The sequence below is a fragment of the Mobula birostris genome, chromosome 13 (genome assembly GCF_030028105.1).
Source record: "Mobula birostris isolate sMobBir1 chromosome 13, sMobBir1.hap1, whole genome shotgun sequence".
In the NCBI taxonomy this organism is placed as follows: domain Eukaryota; kingdom Metazoa; phylum Chordata; class Chondrichthyes; order Myliobatiformes; family Myliobatidae; genus Mobula; species Mobula birostris.
In genome coordinates this window covers 49,202,146-49,220,723 of record NC_092382.1, presented here as the reverse complement: position 1 = coordinate 49,220,723, position 18,578 = coordinate 49,202,146, and the positions used below count along the sequence as shown (strand labels likewise).

General features: G+C 45.2%; 1 protein-coding gene across 1 annotated transcript in view; it reads left to right on the top strand.

Moving 5' to 3' along the window:
* The window catches only part of LOC140207599 (serine/threonine-protein kinase Chk1-like), a 33,597-nt gene extending 16,134 nt beyond the window's left edge, over nucleotides 1-17,463 (top strand). The window contains exons 5-6 of the mRNA XM_072276146.1: nucleotides 7,119-7,160; nucleotides 17,205-17,463. Of these exons, the coding sequence (XP_072132247.1) occupies nucleotides 7,119-7,160; nucleotides 17,205-17,335 (173 nt within the window). The 3' untranslated portion in view covers nucleotides 17,336-17,463. The remainder of the gene's footprint in view (nucleotides 1-7,118; nucleotides 7,161-17,204) is intronic.
* The last annotated feature ends 1,115 nt before the right edge of the window (nucleotides 17,464-18,578 follow it).

The following is an 18,578-nucleotide window of genomic DNA, read 5'->3' as shown; positions in this document are numbered from 1 at the left end:
TTCAGGTGAGATAACCGAATGAATCCATTCCAAAAGTCTGAGCAAGTGAACGGCCTCTCCCCATGTGTCAAATGACAGGCATGCCAGTCAGTCAGATGACTGAGTGAATCCCCCCACCACCACCCCCGCCACAGTCTGAGCAGGAAGGATGATCGATTGAATCCTTTGCTCCACTTAAATATCTGGACAGAGACAGCAAAACTGGCGTGTTGTGTTTGAGATTCCTGTAGATAAATTCCTTGTCATTTTTAACCTGTAAGAAGATTTACAAAATCCATTAATGGGTGAAGGACAACATTTCAGACGAGATCACTTGAGTTGTCAAGGTGTTATCTGACATCACACTGTTACAGTGAGGGTCAACGCAAGTTGGAGAGCGAAATCATCTAACTGGGCAGAGTGCTGGTATCTGGAATTAAATGGTATCTGGAATGAAACTCTCTGATGCTATTCTGTCACTATAAGAATGGGGCATTTCTGCCATCCCCAATCTGTGACCTGGCTCAGTTTGACTCTCCTCATTGGTATTATTCCCTGTTCCCACTGAGCTACATGGGTGTCTTGTTCCACAGTAACTGAAACACTCTCACACAAATAGCCTTTGTTGACCTGCAGCCGGGATTTTCTTTTACGCACTGTTAATTTAAAGTGCCACAGTTTAAACGCCATATAAAAATTTGCTGCTGAGATGAGTGGTTGGTCTGTTAAAAGGAATTAGTGAATATTAGTATTATTTAAGCTTCTTGTCACAGTCATAGAAAAGTACAACACAGAAAGAGACCCTTCGGCCTATCTAATTTGTGCTGAACTATTTAAACTTTCGACTCCCATATCTCTGCCATCCAGGTACCTACACACACCTCTTAAATGTTGAAATTGAGCTCACATTCGCCACTTGTGCTGGCTGCTCATTCCACACCCAGATGGCGATCTGTGTGAAGAAGTTTCCCCTCATGTTCCCCTTAACGTTTCACCTTTCACCCTTAACCCATGGCCTCTGGTTGTGGTCCCACCTCATCTCAGTGGTAAAAGCCAGCTTGCATTGACCCTATGTATACCCCTCATAATTGTGGTACACCTCCATCAAATCTCCCCTCAATCTTCTATGTTCCAAGGAATAAAGTCCTTACCTGTTCACTCTTTCCTTATAACCCAAGTCCTCCAGACGTGGCAACATCCTTGTGAATTTTCTCTGAACTCTTTCAACCTCTTTCACATCTTCCCTGTAGGTAGGTGACCAAAACTGCACACAATACTTCAAATTAGGCCTCACCAATGTCCTCTACAAAGTCAACATAACATCCATCTTCTGTAGTCAGTCCTTGCGTTTATAAAGGCCAATGTCCCAAAATCTTTCCTTCTGTCCCTATCTAACTCTGACGCTACTTTCAGTGAATTACAGACCTGTGTTCCCAGACCCCTTTCTTCTACATCACTCCTCAGTGCCCGACCAGTCACTGTGTAAGACCTTGTTCCTACCAACATGCAACACTTCACACTTGTCTGCATTAAATTCCATTTTCTGTTTCTCAGCCCATTTTTCCAGTGAGTCCAGATTGCACTGCAAGCCATGATAGTCTTCCTCGCTGTCCACTACACCACCAATCTTGCTGTCATCCACAAATTTGCTGATCCAGTTAACCACACTGTCATCCAGATATCTGACATAGATGACAAACAGCAACAGATCCAGCACTGATCCCTGAGGCACACCACTAGTCACAGGCCTCCAGTCGGAGAGGCAACAATCTGCTACCACAGTCTGGCTTCTCCCAAAGACAGTGTCTCATCCAATTTACTATCTCATCTTGAATGCTGAGTGACTGCACCTTCTAGACCAACCTCCCATATGAGACTTTGTCAAGTGCCTTGCTAAAGGCCATGTCGATAACATCCAATGCCTTGCCTTCATCCACTTTTCTGATAACATCCTCGTGAGACTTGATAAGACTCATTCCACCGAGATGCAACACAGAGCACCATAGGAAGTCATTCCTGCCTGTGGCCATCAAACTTTACAACTCCTCCCTTGGAGGGTCAGTCACCCTGAGCCAATAGGCTGGTCCTGGACTTATTTCCTGGCATAATTTACATATCACTATTGAACTATGTATGGTGTTATTACTATTTAATTATTTATCGGGATCAATAAAGTATGACATGACTATGACAGCAGCACTGAAACACCAAGTGAGAAACAGCAGGAGGTGGCCATTCAGCCCCTCTAACCATCAACAAGATGATGGCTGCTCTCCCATCTCAGCCACATGTTTCTGTCCGATCCTCATTTCCTCGATGCCTTCGGTCTCCACTCATCTGCCGGTCTCTGTTTTATGTGAGGACGATCACTGAGTCTTCACCGCCCTCTGTGGTGGGGATTTACAGACATTCATCACCCTCAGAGTGGAGACACTTCCCCTCATCTCAGTCCCGGACAGTCCACCCCGTTTTTCAGAGACTGGGCTCCCTGGTTCAACCGGTAATGACAGACATCGCACCCTGCAAAACTCATTTCAGGGAGGTAGCGCCAGTGCCCCCCGCAACCCCATATCCACCCCCACCCCTGGTCGACCTCCAAGGGTGTATGTAATACTTTGTTTAGTCATTTTGTCTAATCTGTGAACCAAGTTGGGTATATGCAGAAAATGTGACTTTAAAATATGTACTTATATTATATTATCATGTTTATTCTATTATAACTTTAAGCAAGTCTACAAGGAGTTCGGCCTCATCACGTAGGACATCAATAGCGTAGCTCCTCAGCAGCCAGCCTGTGTGTGTTGCTTGAAATTCCAGCATCTGCAGATTTCCTCGTGTTTGTGTAGTTTAAATAACGTTGGCTATGCTAATGAACAAATGACACCTGTTAAACTCACCTCAACATGTCTTTTTAAAAACATAAACACGAGAAATTCTGCAGATGCTGGAAATTCAAGCAACACACATCAAAGTTGCTGGTGAACACAGCAGGCCAGGCAGCATCTCTAGCAAGAGGTACAGTCGACATTTCAGGCTCGTGCTCAGCAGCTCAGCCATTAAACCGAAGAAGCTCGAGCACAGCAGCGCGTGTGTGATGTAAGGCACCGTGCTCGTGACAGCAGATACAGATGCGGGGAGACCATGGGTGACGTCAGGCGCGTGGGGGGGGGGGTGCTGATGTGTGACGTCACATGAAGGGGAGCGCTTCAATTTTAAAACACCTTTTGTTGGGTCCGATCTGGAACAACAAAATTAAATTCGGGTTTCATCGGGACCGGATCCGGTGTTGTGAGATGTGTCCGGCTGTGCCGTGTTGTTGGTGGAGTGGGCAGCGGAGTGTTTGTCTCTGGGCTCTCCTCAGCCCCGGTTTTCACTTTGTGACCGAGCCCGGGCCGTGGATCAATTCCTTGTGGTTCTGCAGGGGGTTTGGGGCGAAGGGACAGTGGGTGTGGGTGTGGGTCCCGGGACAAATTAACTTGTAAACACCGGAACATCTGGTGAATTGGATCAGACAGCTTCGCTCGCCTGTCCTTTCAGGAAACAACAATTCTCTCTTCATATTAATGACTGTCTAAACTTGCTATGAACAAGATTGTGTTACAAGATTGTGAGTTACAGAGTCTAGGACAGCTGTCACCGTCATGGGCTGCGAGTGCAGACAGGGATTGGGGTCACTGAGCTGTGCATCAGAGAAGGACACGGGTTTGTACAGCCTCCTGTGGGGTAGAAATGTCCACACGGTGAATTCGGATCTGCTGGCACATCGGGAGTCTGAAAGGGAATAGGGAAGGGGCTGAGCAGAGAGTTTTAACAGGGGTGGAGGGGTACAGAAGCTGTCTAATGTGCAACGTGCAATCATAGTAATTTATAACAGTTTATAATAAATAAAACAGACAATGTAATATAGAGTACACTCAAGTCAGCGTGAGTTCATCAGTCTGACGGCCTGGTGGAAGAAGCTGTCCCGGAGCCTGTTGGTCCTGGCTTTTATGTTGCTGTACCGCTTCCCGGATGGTATCAGGAGAGTGACAGTGATGTGATTTCCTGTGTCACGGGTACAGACAGTCGTCTCAAGTGAGGAGTTTGTGTTGAGATGCAGCTTCCCTGCAGGTGGAGGAAAGAGGACACACCAACAGGTGGAACCAGCTGTGGGAAGACATGGTTTGTCAGGTCTGACGATGAGCTGAATGTACCATAACCTTCAGATTGAATCAGAAAACCATTCTGAGGGTATTTGAAATGTCAGAATCAGGGGAGATGTGATCACATGTGCAGAAGGCAGAGGTTGTGTCTCCATCAGACCCTTGGTGAGATGGTTCAAGTTACAATGTGCAGGAATGAAAACACAGTGTTTGGTGTCGGATTTAATCACTGATTCTGACACAGTGAGAGGGTTAGTTTTGCTGTAAGGAAGCAACGTTAATGGAAGATGACACGGGACTTCATCAATTGCCAGTTGTTTAGCAGAAGTGACCAATTTGTATGTTACCTCGACAGAAACAGATTTTCACAGTGGTGACAAAGGGGTTCAGTCTGGTTTATTTCAGGTTGGAGAGGGGTGTGGAGTTTTGAAATCAATGCCTTGAGGTGCCACCATCGTTAATTTGTCATGTCCGGAGTGGTGGATCACACAGCACGGAAACAGGCCTTTGGCCGGCCATACCTGTTCTGACCATCCACTCACTGTCTACACTGGTCCCATTTATCAGCACTCGGTTCATAGCCGACTGTATCTCGACAGTTTCAATGCTCATCCACTTCGTAAATGTTGTGAGGGGACCTGTCTCCACCACCACCTCGGGCAGTGTGTTCCAGATTTCAGCTACCCTCGGAGTGAAAAATCTCTTCCTCAGATCCCTGTAAACCTCTTCGTCCTCTGTTTAAATCTGTGCCCTCTGATCAGTGACACCTCTGTCCCAGGATCGTGGCCGACATGGGCATCAGTGAGGCCTTTGACAAGGTTCAGCATGGTAAGAATAGAATAGTGCAGCACAGTATAGGCCCACAATGTTGTGCCGACCCTCAAACCCTGCCTCCCAACTAAGCCCCCAACTTAAATTCCTCCACATACCTGTCTAGTAGTCTCTTAAACTTCACTAGTGTATCTGCCTCCACCACTGACTCAGGCAGTGCATTCCACGCACCAACCACTCTCTGAATAAAAAACCTTCCTCTAATATCCCCCTTGAACTTCCCACCCCTTACCTTAAAGCCATGTCCTCTTGTATTGACCAGTGGTGCCCAGGGGAAGAGGCGCTGGCTATCCACTCTATCTATTCCTCTTATTATCTTGTACACCTCTATCATGTCTCCTCTCATCCTCCTTCTCTCCAAAGAGTAAAGCCCTAGATCCCTTAATCTCTGATCATAACGCATACTCTCTAAACCAGACAGCATCCTGGTAAATCTCCTCTGTACCCTTTCCAATGCTTCCACATCTTTCCTATAGTGAAGCAACCAGAACTGGACACAGTACTCCAAGTTGCTGTGGAAAGTTAGATCACATGGGATCCCAGGAGAGCTGGCTAACTGGATGCACAGTTGTCTTGATGGTAGGAAGCAGAGAGTGATAGTGAAAGGCTGTTTATGGGACTCAAGGCCTGTGCCTAGTAATGTTCCCCAGGGTTACAACCATTGCTCTCATTAGTTATTGATATTTACTTATAATTGCATTTACACAGTTGTTGAATTCTCTGCTCTACTTGATCTTACACTGATCATCTTGTCATCTAGATCAATAATTTGGTTGACCATGTACAGGGTATGGATGGTAGGTTTGCAGGAAGTAAGTTCAAACACGTACTTTTTCTGAAATATATTAAGTTTAAACTCTCCACTGTTTCCCTCTATGCAATCGACCACCCACCCAATCGCCTTACTGCCTTCCCTCTCTGCCCCGTCTTCCCTCTCACCTCCACATTGGACATAAGGTCCTGGTGAAAGTGAATTCTTTTAGGGGAGCCTGAAGGGGAATTCTTCACTCCGAGTTTGGTGGGAGTGTGGAATGAGCTGCCAGTGGAAGTTGTGGATGTGGGTTTGATTGAGATACTAAAGAGAAATTTGGGTGATGACATGGATGGGAGGTTTATGGAGGCTATGGTGCAGGTAGTTGGAACGAGGCAGTAAAAACAAAAGCAGGTCAGCATTGACTAGAAGGGCCGAAGGGCCTGTTTCAGTGCTGCTGGGCTCTGTGACTAATAATATTCTGATCTGTAATTTCCACAGTCAGTGCTTTGCTGCTAATGATAGAACCCAGAAATTTACCCAAACAAGAATTGAAAGACTCTTAGCTGGCTACAGAAAGCATTTACAAGCTGTGATACTTGCCAAAGGGGGTGTTACTAAGTACTGACCATGCAGATTGCCCAGACTTTTGCTTCGGGCCCTTTTCCTTTTCTGTTATTTTGAAACTGTAAAAGATGGAAATAAAAATGTAACCTTGCTTAAGATATTAAAGAAATGTGTCATGTTTAACTTTTTACTTTTTGGAAATCAGGTAATCTTTTACTCACTTAGCTATTCACTGTAAGAGAAATTTTAACCATGGGTGCCCAAACATTTACATGCCACTGTATATATCCTGTGCCTTCTGAATTGCTTCCAGAAATTCCTGCCCGTGTTCTTTGCAAAACAATTTTGACCAATTTTTCTTTCATACCTCTCTAATTCTCTTTATTTCACATCTGACTTTAGCTTCTCCTTCTCTAATGTCAGGGTAAGTTTGATCATATTAAGATCACTTGCCCCAAAGGATCTTTGAACTTAAGTGACCTAATTAATTCTGGTTCATTACAACACCCAGTCCAGAATAACTGATCCCCAAGTGGGCTCAGCCACGAGCTGCTCCAAAAAACCACCTTGTAGGAATTCCTCCTCTTGAGACCAACACCATCCTAATTTTCCTAAGCACCTGCATGACAATTCCCCATGACTATTGTAACATTGCCCTTTTGGCACCCATTTTCTATCTCCCATGGTAATTTGAGGCCCACATACTTACTACTGTTTGGAGGTCTCTATACAATTCCCACCACAGATTTTTTTTACATTTGCTTTTCCTTAATCCTACCCACAGATTCTATATCTTCCATCCCTATGCCACCTCTTTCTAATGATTTTATTTAATATTTTACCAACAGAGCCACACAACCCCACTACCAGCTTGTTCTTTCAAGAAGCATGTAAGTATCTGATAAGCAGTTGTGATAAGAAAGACAGGCCAGAAAACTTAAATGAGATACTAACTCAGAAAAATGAATCATTACTATGGAAGAAAACATTAACCAGTGGAATGAGTATGACCCTCCGTGATCTGGGCCGACAATTACGTGTCGGCGGCACCTAATTAATTATCATGTTTATTTTGGCTTTTTTCTTAAAGATGTGCTGTGTGCCTCCTCCCCCCCCCCCCCCCCCCCCAGCTACCGCTGCATTCTCCGTGAATCACTATCTGTCCGCAGTCTGGGGGTTGGGGTGGTGGGACACTGGGGTGTCGTCTGTTTCCATCAGGCAGGCAGCTCATCTTCTCCTATGTCTGCCCACCTCGATATCGAAGGTTGAGATTCATCGGCTGGTGTGGAAGGTTTGCTTGACTGCTGAGCCTCGCGCATTTTTAGATCATACAGTTCTTTGTAAGCACTCAAACCATCCTGCAAATATCCCCAAACCGACGTACCCTTTCAAAATTAAAGTCGTACTTTATCATTGCAGTGAAAATCTCAAGCAGTTGCTTCATGTTCATTTCGCTAATGAATTTGGTTTCGATTGTTATCCTTTCCTCTTCCAATTGCATCAACCCTTCATCTATCAGTTCTTGGTCATGGGATGCCAAAACCTCTTCAACATCATCTTCATCAGCTTCCACAAGCCAAACTCATGTTGTCCTTACTTCATTCACCACAATCAAAACGCTTAATTATGTCTAGTTTTACACTAAGTGTAACATCCTTACGAGCTCTTTCTAGCTTTTCCGACACCTTAAAACTCATCTTGCTAATGGCTGCTCAATGCAACGTGATTAAGTAGTGCCGACGAGAATGCCATTCCAAATCTGGGGGGAGAGCAGCTACTCGGGGTGCACACTGATTTTTTTCGTAACAGTGAAAACACCTTCTGTTAGCGAAAACAGGGAACTAATGTAAGTCTTTCGTAACAGTGAGGTTTCGTAACGCGAACGTTCGAAAAGCAGGGGACACCTGTACAGGACAGGATGGTTAACAAAAGGAAAAAAATATCAAAAATACATGAAATGAGAACAAACAAACAAGGGAGTAAGTGCAGAAAATGCCAAGAGAAAGCAGGAACAATCCAACACATTTCAGGATCCTGCAGCAGGTTAACACAATCTGATTACTTACAAAGCTACAATCAAGTAGCAAATATCATTCACCAAAATCTTGCTTTAAAATTCAAACTCATGAATACCCTCCATCACTTCATAAAGGCGCCATAAATTCAAGCCTGATCCAGTTTTATAGTCAAAATCTTACAAATTATTTGATAATCAATACATTATTTCAGATAGGATAATCCATAATAACCATTCGGGCATAATGTTACAGGATAAACAAGCAGGAACAACTCCCTCAATAAATAAAACCATTCCCAACACATCCTCACCATGGGTATTGTTTGTGTCATCAGTCACACAACCGAAAGATTTTCTCTGTCAATCAGCTTCCAAATGTTGCTATTCAGTCATTCGTTGCCATGCCCCGCTGCTGATTCCCTTCTCCTCGACTTCTTCAGTCTGCAGAAAGTTCAATGGAATCCTCTTCACCCACAGAGTGGTGACTGGAACCTATCCCACAGGGAGAGCGAGAGATGAACAACAGGGGAGGATTTAAAAGGACTGTTGTGCAACTGAATCACTGGCAGGGTCCAGACGGCCTGAGTTGACTCTCTACTGTACACTAGTTGTGTTATAAATTCACTAAGTACCATAGACAGAGTTTAAAATAGAACTGATTTATTGGTCTCTTATCCAGAATATTAAACTCCAGTCCCATTAAAGGTGAATATGCAGCAGAAGCTCCTCCCATGTGCAGTGACCAGGGTGCAGAACTGGGTGTGGTGAGCAGCAGCAATAATTGCAGAGTTCAGCACCGACAGTCACTCTCGAAATTGCAATCAGCAACTGTGAAGTACAAATATCCAGCATGCAGCTTATTGAAACTTTCTACCCATTGTAAACCCGGTAGTGTGTCACAAGCTGTAAGGTTTCACTGCTAATGTACTGGTCTCTCTGTAACGTTTCACTGCTGAGGTAATGGTTTCTCTGTAGCAGCAATGTTTAGGTTATAACTAGAGACAACAGGGTTTTGGAGTGCAGGCTATACCATGACAGAAGTGTTCTTTCTTGTGAGTCTGGAAGAGAGATTTTCATGGTCTTTTGTCGGGGAGAGATGAGAAGACATGAATGGAGAGAGTGGGCCCTTTTTTTTTTGTTTACATCACTAACCATATAGTCAAAGTAAGAATTATAAAGCTCAATCACTTAATCACATATTGTTTACTGTTTGTTATTTTGTGGTACTGATTTGTAACAGGGAACACATCATGCAGTATCCACCCAAATGAGATTTCTTAAGTTTGGCCAGACTGAGGGACTATCATCCCCTATATTAAGCAGCTAGCCGAAGTGGGGGTTATATAAGGTTAGATGACTAAGTGAATCGCTTCCCACAGTCTGAGCAGGTGAATGGCCTCTCTCCACTGTGAACTCAATGATACAAATCTGGTTGATTTGGCTGAGAATCTCCTCCCAAAGTCTGAGCAGGAGATCGGCCTCTATCCAGTGTGAACTCGCTGGTGTCTCTGTAGTTGACATGACCCTGTGAATCCCTTCCCACAGACTGAGCAAGTGAAAGGCCTCTCCCCTGTGTGAACTCTCTGATGAGCCACCAGTTGAAATGACGAAGCAAATCCCTTCCCACAGACTGAGCAGGTGAACTGCCACTTCCCAGTGTGAACTGACTGGTGTCTCTGTAGGAAGGATAATTCAGTGAATCATTTCCCACAGACTGAGCAGGTGAACGACCTCTCTCCAGTGTGAACGTGCTGATGTACCTTCAGTTGAGATGAGGAAGTAAATCCCTTCCCACAGTCTCAGCAGGTGAATGGCCTCTCCCCAGTGTGAACTCTCTGATGTATCTTCAGTTTAGATGACCGCGTGAATCCCTTTCCGCAGTCTGAGCAGGTGAAAGGCTTCTCCCCAGTGTGAACTTGCTGATGTACCTTCAGTTTAGATGATGAAATGAATCGCTTCCCACAGTCTGAGCAGGTGAATGGCCGCTCCCCGGTGTGAACTCGCTGATGTACCTTCAGTTGCCATGACCGAATGAATCCCTTCCCACAGTCTGAGCAGGTGAATGGCCACTCCCCAGTGTGAACTCGCTGGTGTCCCATTAGGTGAGATGACTGAGTGTATCTCTTCCCACAGTCCAAGCAGGTGAACGGCCACTCCCCTGTGTGAACTCGCTGATGTACCTTCAGTTTAGATGACGAAATGAATCCCTTCCCACAGTCTGAGCAGGTGAACGGCCTTTCTCCAGTGTGAACTCGCTGATGTACCTTCAGTTGGAATGAGCAAGTGAATCCCTTCCCGCAGTCCGGGCAGGTGAACAGCCGTTCCCCAGTGTGAATTCTCTGGTGCTCTTGCAGGTTTGATGCCTGAGTGAATCCCTTCCCACAGACTGAGCAGGTGAACGGCCTCTCCCCAGTGTGAACTCTCTGGTGTACCTTCAGTTTAGATGACCAAGTGAATCCTTTCCCACAGGTCGAGCAGGTGAACGGCCTCTCCCCGGTGTGAATTCGCTGGTGAGCCATTAGGTCAGATGACCGAGTGAATCCTTCCCCACAAATTCAGCAGATGACCAGCCTCTGCCCAGTGTGAACTGACTGGTGCATCCACAGGTGGGAAGACCGACTGAATCCCTTCTCACCCACAGAACAGGCGAATGGCCTTGCCCAGTGTGTACTTGCTGATGTACCTTCAATTGAGGTGACCAAGTGAATCCATTACCACAGTCTGAGCAGATGAATGGGTTCACCCCTGTGTAAAATGACGGGCGTGCCATTCGGTCAGATGATTGAGTGAATCTCTCCCCACAGTCTGAGCAGGAAGGATGATCAAGTGAATCCCTTGCTCCACTTCTTAAATATCTGGACAGAGACAGCAAAACTGGCGTGTTGTGTTCAAGATTCCTGTAGACAAATTCCTTGTCATTTTTAACCTGTAAAAAGATTTACAAAATCCATCAGTGGGTGCAGGACAACATTTCAGATGAGATCACTTGAGTTGTCAAGGTGTGATCTGACATCAAACTGTTACAGTGAAGTTCAACCCAACTTGGATAGAGAAATCATCTTCTATCTGGGCACAGTGCTGGTATCTGGAATGACCATCAAATTCTCTGATGCTCTTCCTGTCTCTACAAGAATGGGGCATTTCTGCCATCTCCAATCTGTGACCTGGCTCAGTTTGACTCTCTCCATTGGTATTATTCCCCGTTCCCACTGAGCTGCATGGGTGCCTGGCCCCACAGTAACTGAAACACTCTCACACAAATAGCCTTTGTTGACGTCCTGCTGGGATTTTCTTTTATGTGCTGTTAATTTAAAGTGCCACAGTTTTAACACCATGTAAATGACTCTGACTGAGATGTATGGTTGGTCTGCACAGCTGTTAAAAGGAATTAGAGTGAATATTAGTATCATTTTAGGTTCTTGTCACAGTCATAGAAAAGTACAACACAGAAAGAGACCCTTCGGCCTATCAAGTTTGTGCTGAACTATTTAAACTTTCTACTCCCATATCTCTACCATCCAGGTACCTACACAAACCTCTTAAATGATGAAATTGAGCTTCCATTCACCACTTGTGCGGGCTGTTCATTCCACATGCAGATGTTCATCTGTGTGAAGAAGTTTCCCATCATGTTCCCCTTAAAATTTCACCTTTCACACTTCATCCATGGCCTCTGGTTGTAGTCTCATCCAATCTCAGTGGAAAAAGGCAGCTTGCATTTACCCCATCTATAACCCTCACAATTTTAAAACGCCTCCATCAAACCTCCCCTCAATCATTTATATTCCAAGGAACAAATATCAGCAACAAATATCTTGTTCTGGATGCTGTTGAGGGGAATGACCTGACAGGGGACGCCCATGGTGACCGGGATCTCTGGCACTGAGCTTGGCGCTGTTGTGCAGGAGAGAAGGAGGGAGAAGAGAAATGCGGTAGTCGTAGGGGATTCCATAGTCAGGGGAACGGACAGGAGATTCTGTGAGCCTGATGGAGATACCCGCATGGTGCGTTGCCTCCCAGGTGCCAGGGTACGGGATGTCTCGGATTGAGACCTGAATATTCTGAAGGGGGAGGGTGAGCAGCCAGTTGTCTTGGTACATGTTGGTACCAATGACATAGATAGGACAAAGGAGGAGGTCCTGAAGAGAGGTTTCCAGGAGTTAGGAAGGAAGCTGAGAAGCAGGACCTCCAGGGTAGTAATCTCGGGATTGCTACCTGTGCCACGTGCTAGCGAGGGCAAGAATAGTAGGATCAGACAGATGAATTCGTGGCTGAGAGACTGGTGTAGGGGGCAGGGCTTCAGATTCTTGGATAATTGGGATCTCTTCTGGGGGAAGTATGACCTGTTCAAAATGAACAGGTTACACCTGAACCCGAAGGGGACCAATATCCTGGAGGGAAAGTTTAATAGAGCTGTTAGAGAGGGTTGAAACTAATTTGGCAGGGGGGTGGGAACCGGAATGATAGAGCGGAGGAAGGGGAAAACAGAAATAAATCTAAGATAGTGAGCAGTAAAGATGTCAGGAAAGACAGGCAGGTGATAGAGCAAATTTGTAGCCATTGGGATGAGTTGCAGTGAAATCAAAGTGAAAAGTATCAAATACTGGTCTCAAGGTGTTGTACTTAAATGCACGCAGCATAAGGAATAAGGTGGATGATCTTGTCGTACAGCTACAGATTGGCAGGTATGATATTGTGGCCATCACTAAGACCTGGCCAAAGGATGCATGTCTCTGGGAGCTGAACGTCCAAGGATACACGGTGTATCGGAAGGATAGGAAGGTAGACAGAGGAGGAGGCGTGGCTTTATTGGTAAGAAATGATATTAAATCATTAGAAAGAGGTGATATAGGATCGGAAGGTGCAGAATCTTTATTGGTTGAGCTCAGAAATCGCAGGGGTAAAAGGACCCTAATGGCAGTTATTTATAGGCCGCCAAACAGCTGCAGTGATGCAGAATACAAATTACAACTGGAAATAGAAAAGTCTTGTCAGAAGGGCAGTGTTATGATAATTGTGCGGGATTTTAACATGCGAGTGGATTGGGAAAATCAGGTCGGCACTGGATCTCAAGAGGAAGAATTTGTAGAATGTCTGCGAGATGCTTTTTAGAACAGCTTGTTTTTGAGCCGACTAGGGGATCGGCTGTACTGGATTGGGTATTGTGTAATGAACCAGAGGTGATTAGAGAGATTGAGGTGAAGGAACCCTTAGGAGGCAGTGATCATAACATGATTGAGTTCACTGTGAAATTAGAAAAAGAGAAACCGAAATCTGATGTGTCGGTACTTCAGTGGAGTAAAGGAAATTACAGTGGCATGAGAGAGGAACTGGCCAAAGTTGAATGGGAAGGGACACTGGCGGGAAAGACGGCAGAGCAGCAGTTGCTGGAGTTTATGCGAGAAGTGAGGAAGGTGCAAGACAGGTATATTCCAAAACAGAAGAAATTTTCGAACGGAAAAAGGATGCAACCGTGGTTGACAAGAGAAGGCAAAGCCAAAGTTAGAGCAAAGGATACAAGGAAGCAAAAAATAGTGGGAAGAGAGAGGATGGGGAAGTTTTTAAAACCTTACAAAAGGAAACTAAGAATGTCATTAAGAGGGAAAAGATTAACTATGCAAGGAAGCTAGCAAATAATATCAAAGAGAATACTAAAAGCTTTTTCAAGTATATAAACAGGAAAAGACAGGTGAAAGTAGATATAGGACAGATAGAAATGATGCTGGAGAAATTGTAATGGGAGATGCAGAGATAAGGAGATGGTGGAGGAACTGAACGAGATTATTGCATCAGTCTTCACTGAGGAAAACATCAGCAGCATACCGGACACTCAAGGATGGCAGGGAAGAGAAGTGTGCGCAGTCACAATTACGACAGAGAAAGTACTCAGGAAACTGAATAGTCTAAAGGTAGATAAATCTCCCGGACCAGGTGGAATGCATCCTCGTGTTCTGAAGGAAGTAGCTGTGGAGACTGCAGAGGCATTAGCGATGATCTTTCAAAGTCGATAGATTTTGGCATGGTTCCGGAGGACTGGAAGATTGCAAATGTCACTCCGCTATTTAAGAAGGGGGCAAAAAGCTAAAAGGAAATTATAGACCTGTTAGCTTGACGTCGGTGGCTGGGAAGTTGTTGGTGTCGATTGTCAAGGATGAGGTTACAGAGTACCTGGAGGCATATGACAAGATAGGCAGAACTCAGAATGGATTCTTTAAAGGAAAATCATACCTGACTAACCTATTACAATTTTTTGAGGAAATTACCAGTAGGCTAGATGCAGTGGATGTTGTATATTTGGATTTTCGGAAGGCCTTTGACAAGGTGCCACACATGAGGCTACTTATCAAGGTAAGAGCCCATGGAATTACGGGAAAGTTACATGCGTGGATAGAGCGTTGGCTGATTGGCAGGAAACAGAGAGTGAGAATAAAGGGATCCAATTCTGGTTGGCTGCCGGTTACCAGTGGTGTTTCACAGGGGTCCGTGTTGGGACCGCTTCTTTTTACATTATACATCAACGATTTGGATTATGAAACAGATGGCTTTGTGGCTAAGTGTGCTGATGATATGAAGATAGGTGGAGGGGCCAGTAGTGCTGAGGAAACGGAGAGTCTGCAGAGAGACTTGGATAGATTGGAAGAATGGGCAGAGAAGTGGCAAATGAGGTACAATGTTGGAAAGTGTATGGTTATGCACTTTGGCAGAAGAAATAAACGGGCAGACTATTATTTAAATGGGGAAAGAATTCAAAGTTCTGAGATGCAACGGGACTTGCGAGTGCTCGTACAGGATACCCTTAAGGTTAACCTCCAGGTTGAGTCGGTAGTGAAGAAGGCGAATTCAATGTTGGCATTCATTTCTAGAGGAATAGAGTATAGGAGCAGGGATGTGATGTTGAAGCTCTATAAGGCGCTGGTGAGACCTCACTTGGAGTACGGGCAGTTTTGGTCTCCTTATTTAAGAAAGGATGTGCTGACTTTGGTGAGGGTACAGAGAACATTCACTAGAATGATTCCGGGAATGAGAGGGTTAACATATGAGGAACGTTTGTCCGCTCTTGGACCATATTCCTTGGAGTTTAGAAGAATGAGGGGAGACCTCATAGAAATATTTCGAATGTTGAAAGTCATGGACAGAGTGGATGTGGCAAAGTTGTTTCCCATGATGGGGGAGTCTAGTACGAGACGGCATAACTTCAGGATTGAAGGGCGCCCATTCAGAACAGAAATGCGAAGATTTTTTTTTTAGTCAGAAGGTGGTGAATCTATGGAATTTGTTGCCACAGGCAGCAGTGGAGGCCAAGTCATTGGGTGTATTTAAGGCAGAGATTGATAGGTACCTGAGTAGCCAGGACTTGTAAGGTTATGCTGAGAAGGCGGGGGCGTGGGACTAAATGGGAGAATGGATCAGCTCATGATAAAATGGCGGAGCAGACTCAATGGGCGGAATGGCCGACTTGTGCTCCTTTGTCTTATGGTCTTATGGTCTAAGAGAATTTTCGCAGTGTGATCGCTATTTCCAGTTATTACCCAGGAGGCTATGCTCTATTTGCCCGGTTTCGTTCTCCTGGAACGCTTTCACTTACGTGTCCTTTATCAGACGGCTTGGAGCATTCTTGTGGATGAGTTGTTGACGGGATGCGTATCTTGCCCAATTCTCCACCGAGAGAATGCTCAAAAGCGGAAGGAATAGACAGGCTACAGAGCTGACGGATGGTACCGCGGAAATTTCACCTCAGGTGGCTGAAGGATGGACGTCCGCAGTGGACGGAGGACCATGCGGACATGACTGAAAGAGCGCTGAACTCTGGCATCAGGGACTGATTCGGACGGGACATTGGAGTAATCTGGATATAAGTGCATATAATTATAAACCCACTATGTCGATTTAGTTGTGTCTTTAGTTATGCAAACACGTGCCTTCAATTTATCCCCCAAACCTCGTTTACCGTCTGTGCTGCCTGAAATGTCTTTGACTCCCTTCTTCACCGTTTGCACAGCGCACCCCTTATCACTTCATTTCTTGAATATTGGGATCATTTTTCTTTATATCGGTATGGGAATGTCATGCGAGAAAATTTCTGTCAACAGAATGTATGTATGTACAGCTCGGAAGGCAGTTCATCGAAGCGAATAAGGAGTCAGTGTGGTGTCGTGCCGGTCACGTCATGTGTCACAAATATGTCTGTGATTTTAAAGGAATAATCTCGACTATTTAACGAAGCAGGAAGGTAGATAGAGTTTGGATGGACTTTCATTATGTTTCTAACAAGGCACCCATACAGATACAGGGACGCCAACATGAATTGTCAAACTAGTAACAGAATTAGCTTGGTAAAAGGATGCAAATGGTAGTGTGCCAGCGTGTCTCTCCTCCCGGACGCCGGCAATAAGTGGCGAGCTGTACATTTGCTGCAGGGTCCTTTATTGTTTGTAAAAGTGTATATGAAACAAAATGTGACTTAATCCAAATTGTGAAATAAAAGTCTGGGAGGACATATAGACCTTCAGAGGTTCGTTTCTAGTTGTAACCTTTCAATGCTAGGCTATACCTTTCTGAATGCAGTGAGACAGTACAGCGAAAGTGGATTTTGTTATCCTTGCCTTGTTCACCGAGGGTTTGAGTGGAAGAATTCCGACTCAATTTTACAGCTATACGGAGCACTGGCTAAACAGACTGAGAGCAATGGGTGCAATCCTGGTTGCCACGCCATGGGAAGGATTTTGTAAGAACTGAGAGATGGTGGATCAAATTCACCAGATTGTTTACTGGACTGTGGGGAAGGGGATAAACTATAAGGAGAAGTTTGATTGTCTGAAATAGAAAATAAAGTGAAGGGTCCTTGTAAAAGTGTATACAATTATGAGGAGGTAAATATTGTACAGATAGCCAACAATTTTGTCTTTTCTTATGTCAGCAGTGGCTAAAACTACAGGCGCATGCAGACACAGATCTGAAGGCACTCTTTTATCTCCCAGTGCTGCGTGGTTATGTGTACAGCAGACGTGCTGGATGCAGGTGATAATAAAATCATGGAAACGTGTCTAGACAACCCTTGGTTAACAAAGGTAGCGAGGGACACGGGCTGTTCTATGGCTCAGGGGATTGGCATAGGTCGCCATAGTCGGGCTGGGGCAGAATCTCTGCAATATTGATTTCCCACTGCAATCTACAAGAAGGTAGCTCTGTCACAGCGCTGACCGCACTGAATCTCCAGTGCCAGCATGAAAGTCATTGCGATGGCTCCACCTTTACCCGGGTTACCCTGCGGCCGAATGAGCCCTGAGTGTCAACGCAGCTGTCAAACGCAACGAGTGAATGAAATCAACTAAGCGATCGGATACCGGGATTGTTGACGACGTCACGGCAACCAAGGACGCTCCTGTACGGAAATGAATTTGAGTGTTATTTTATTCCATGTCGATTTAATAGCGAGACGCATTATACCTAAACACCCCAAACTCAGATGTACATCGCGACCCAATGACGGATGCCCGATGCGGGGCATTAGTAGATAACTCGACCTTTAGGAACATGTGCTTTGCTTTACCTGCGTTTTTTAAACAATATTAAAAACAAAGTCCAAAGAGATTTTAACACCAGCAGCATTTCTTCTCTAAACTTATTCTGAGTCGCTGTATAAATGCAGGCGTTCGTGCAGGAACTCTGATACATGAGCATGTAGCCGGCTTCAGTGGCGACATATGCAGAGTCGGTGTAATCGCCGTCGTAATGCGCGGTTCCTGTGATTCGGGTGGTCTGAAAGCTCACGGCGGCCGTCAGCCACAACAAAATGAAACTGCCGGACACACTAAAGAGTAAAATGATGGATTTCTGGCGGCTTTCCATCTCCGGATCCTTCTGTGTTGACTGCTGTGACCGCGCAGTCCGCGGCGCACTTTACTGGCTAATAAATTGCGCCTCACTGTCAGACAGTTAAACAGGGTTATCAAAACAAAAGGTAATATAACCGTTAAAATACTCTGCAGAAAGGAGAATGCGATTCCCACAAGAGACGTCATGAACCACGAACTCAGCTGACAGCCCTACTGAATACCTTTAACTATACCCATAGGTTTATGCTCAAATAGAAGCGGAACGCTCTGTAAATGCCCCAGGAGCGCCACGGTTATAATACTGGCAACAGCTGTCCTAACTGTGCAATATTTCGCTTTCAGTTTCTGGTAACAGATCGCTACAAACCGATCGACTGTGAACAGGACAGTGTACCATACGGAGGTTAGCAGGCTGGTCAATGTGAAATACAGGACGACCTTATAGGCGGACGTGT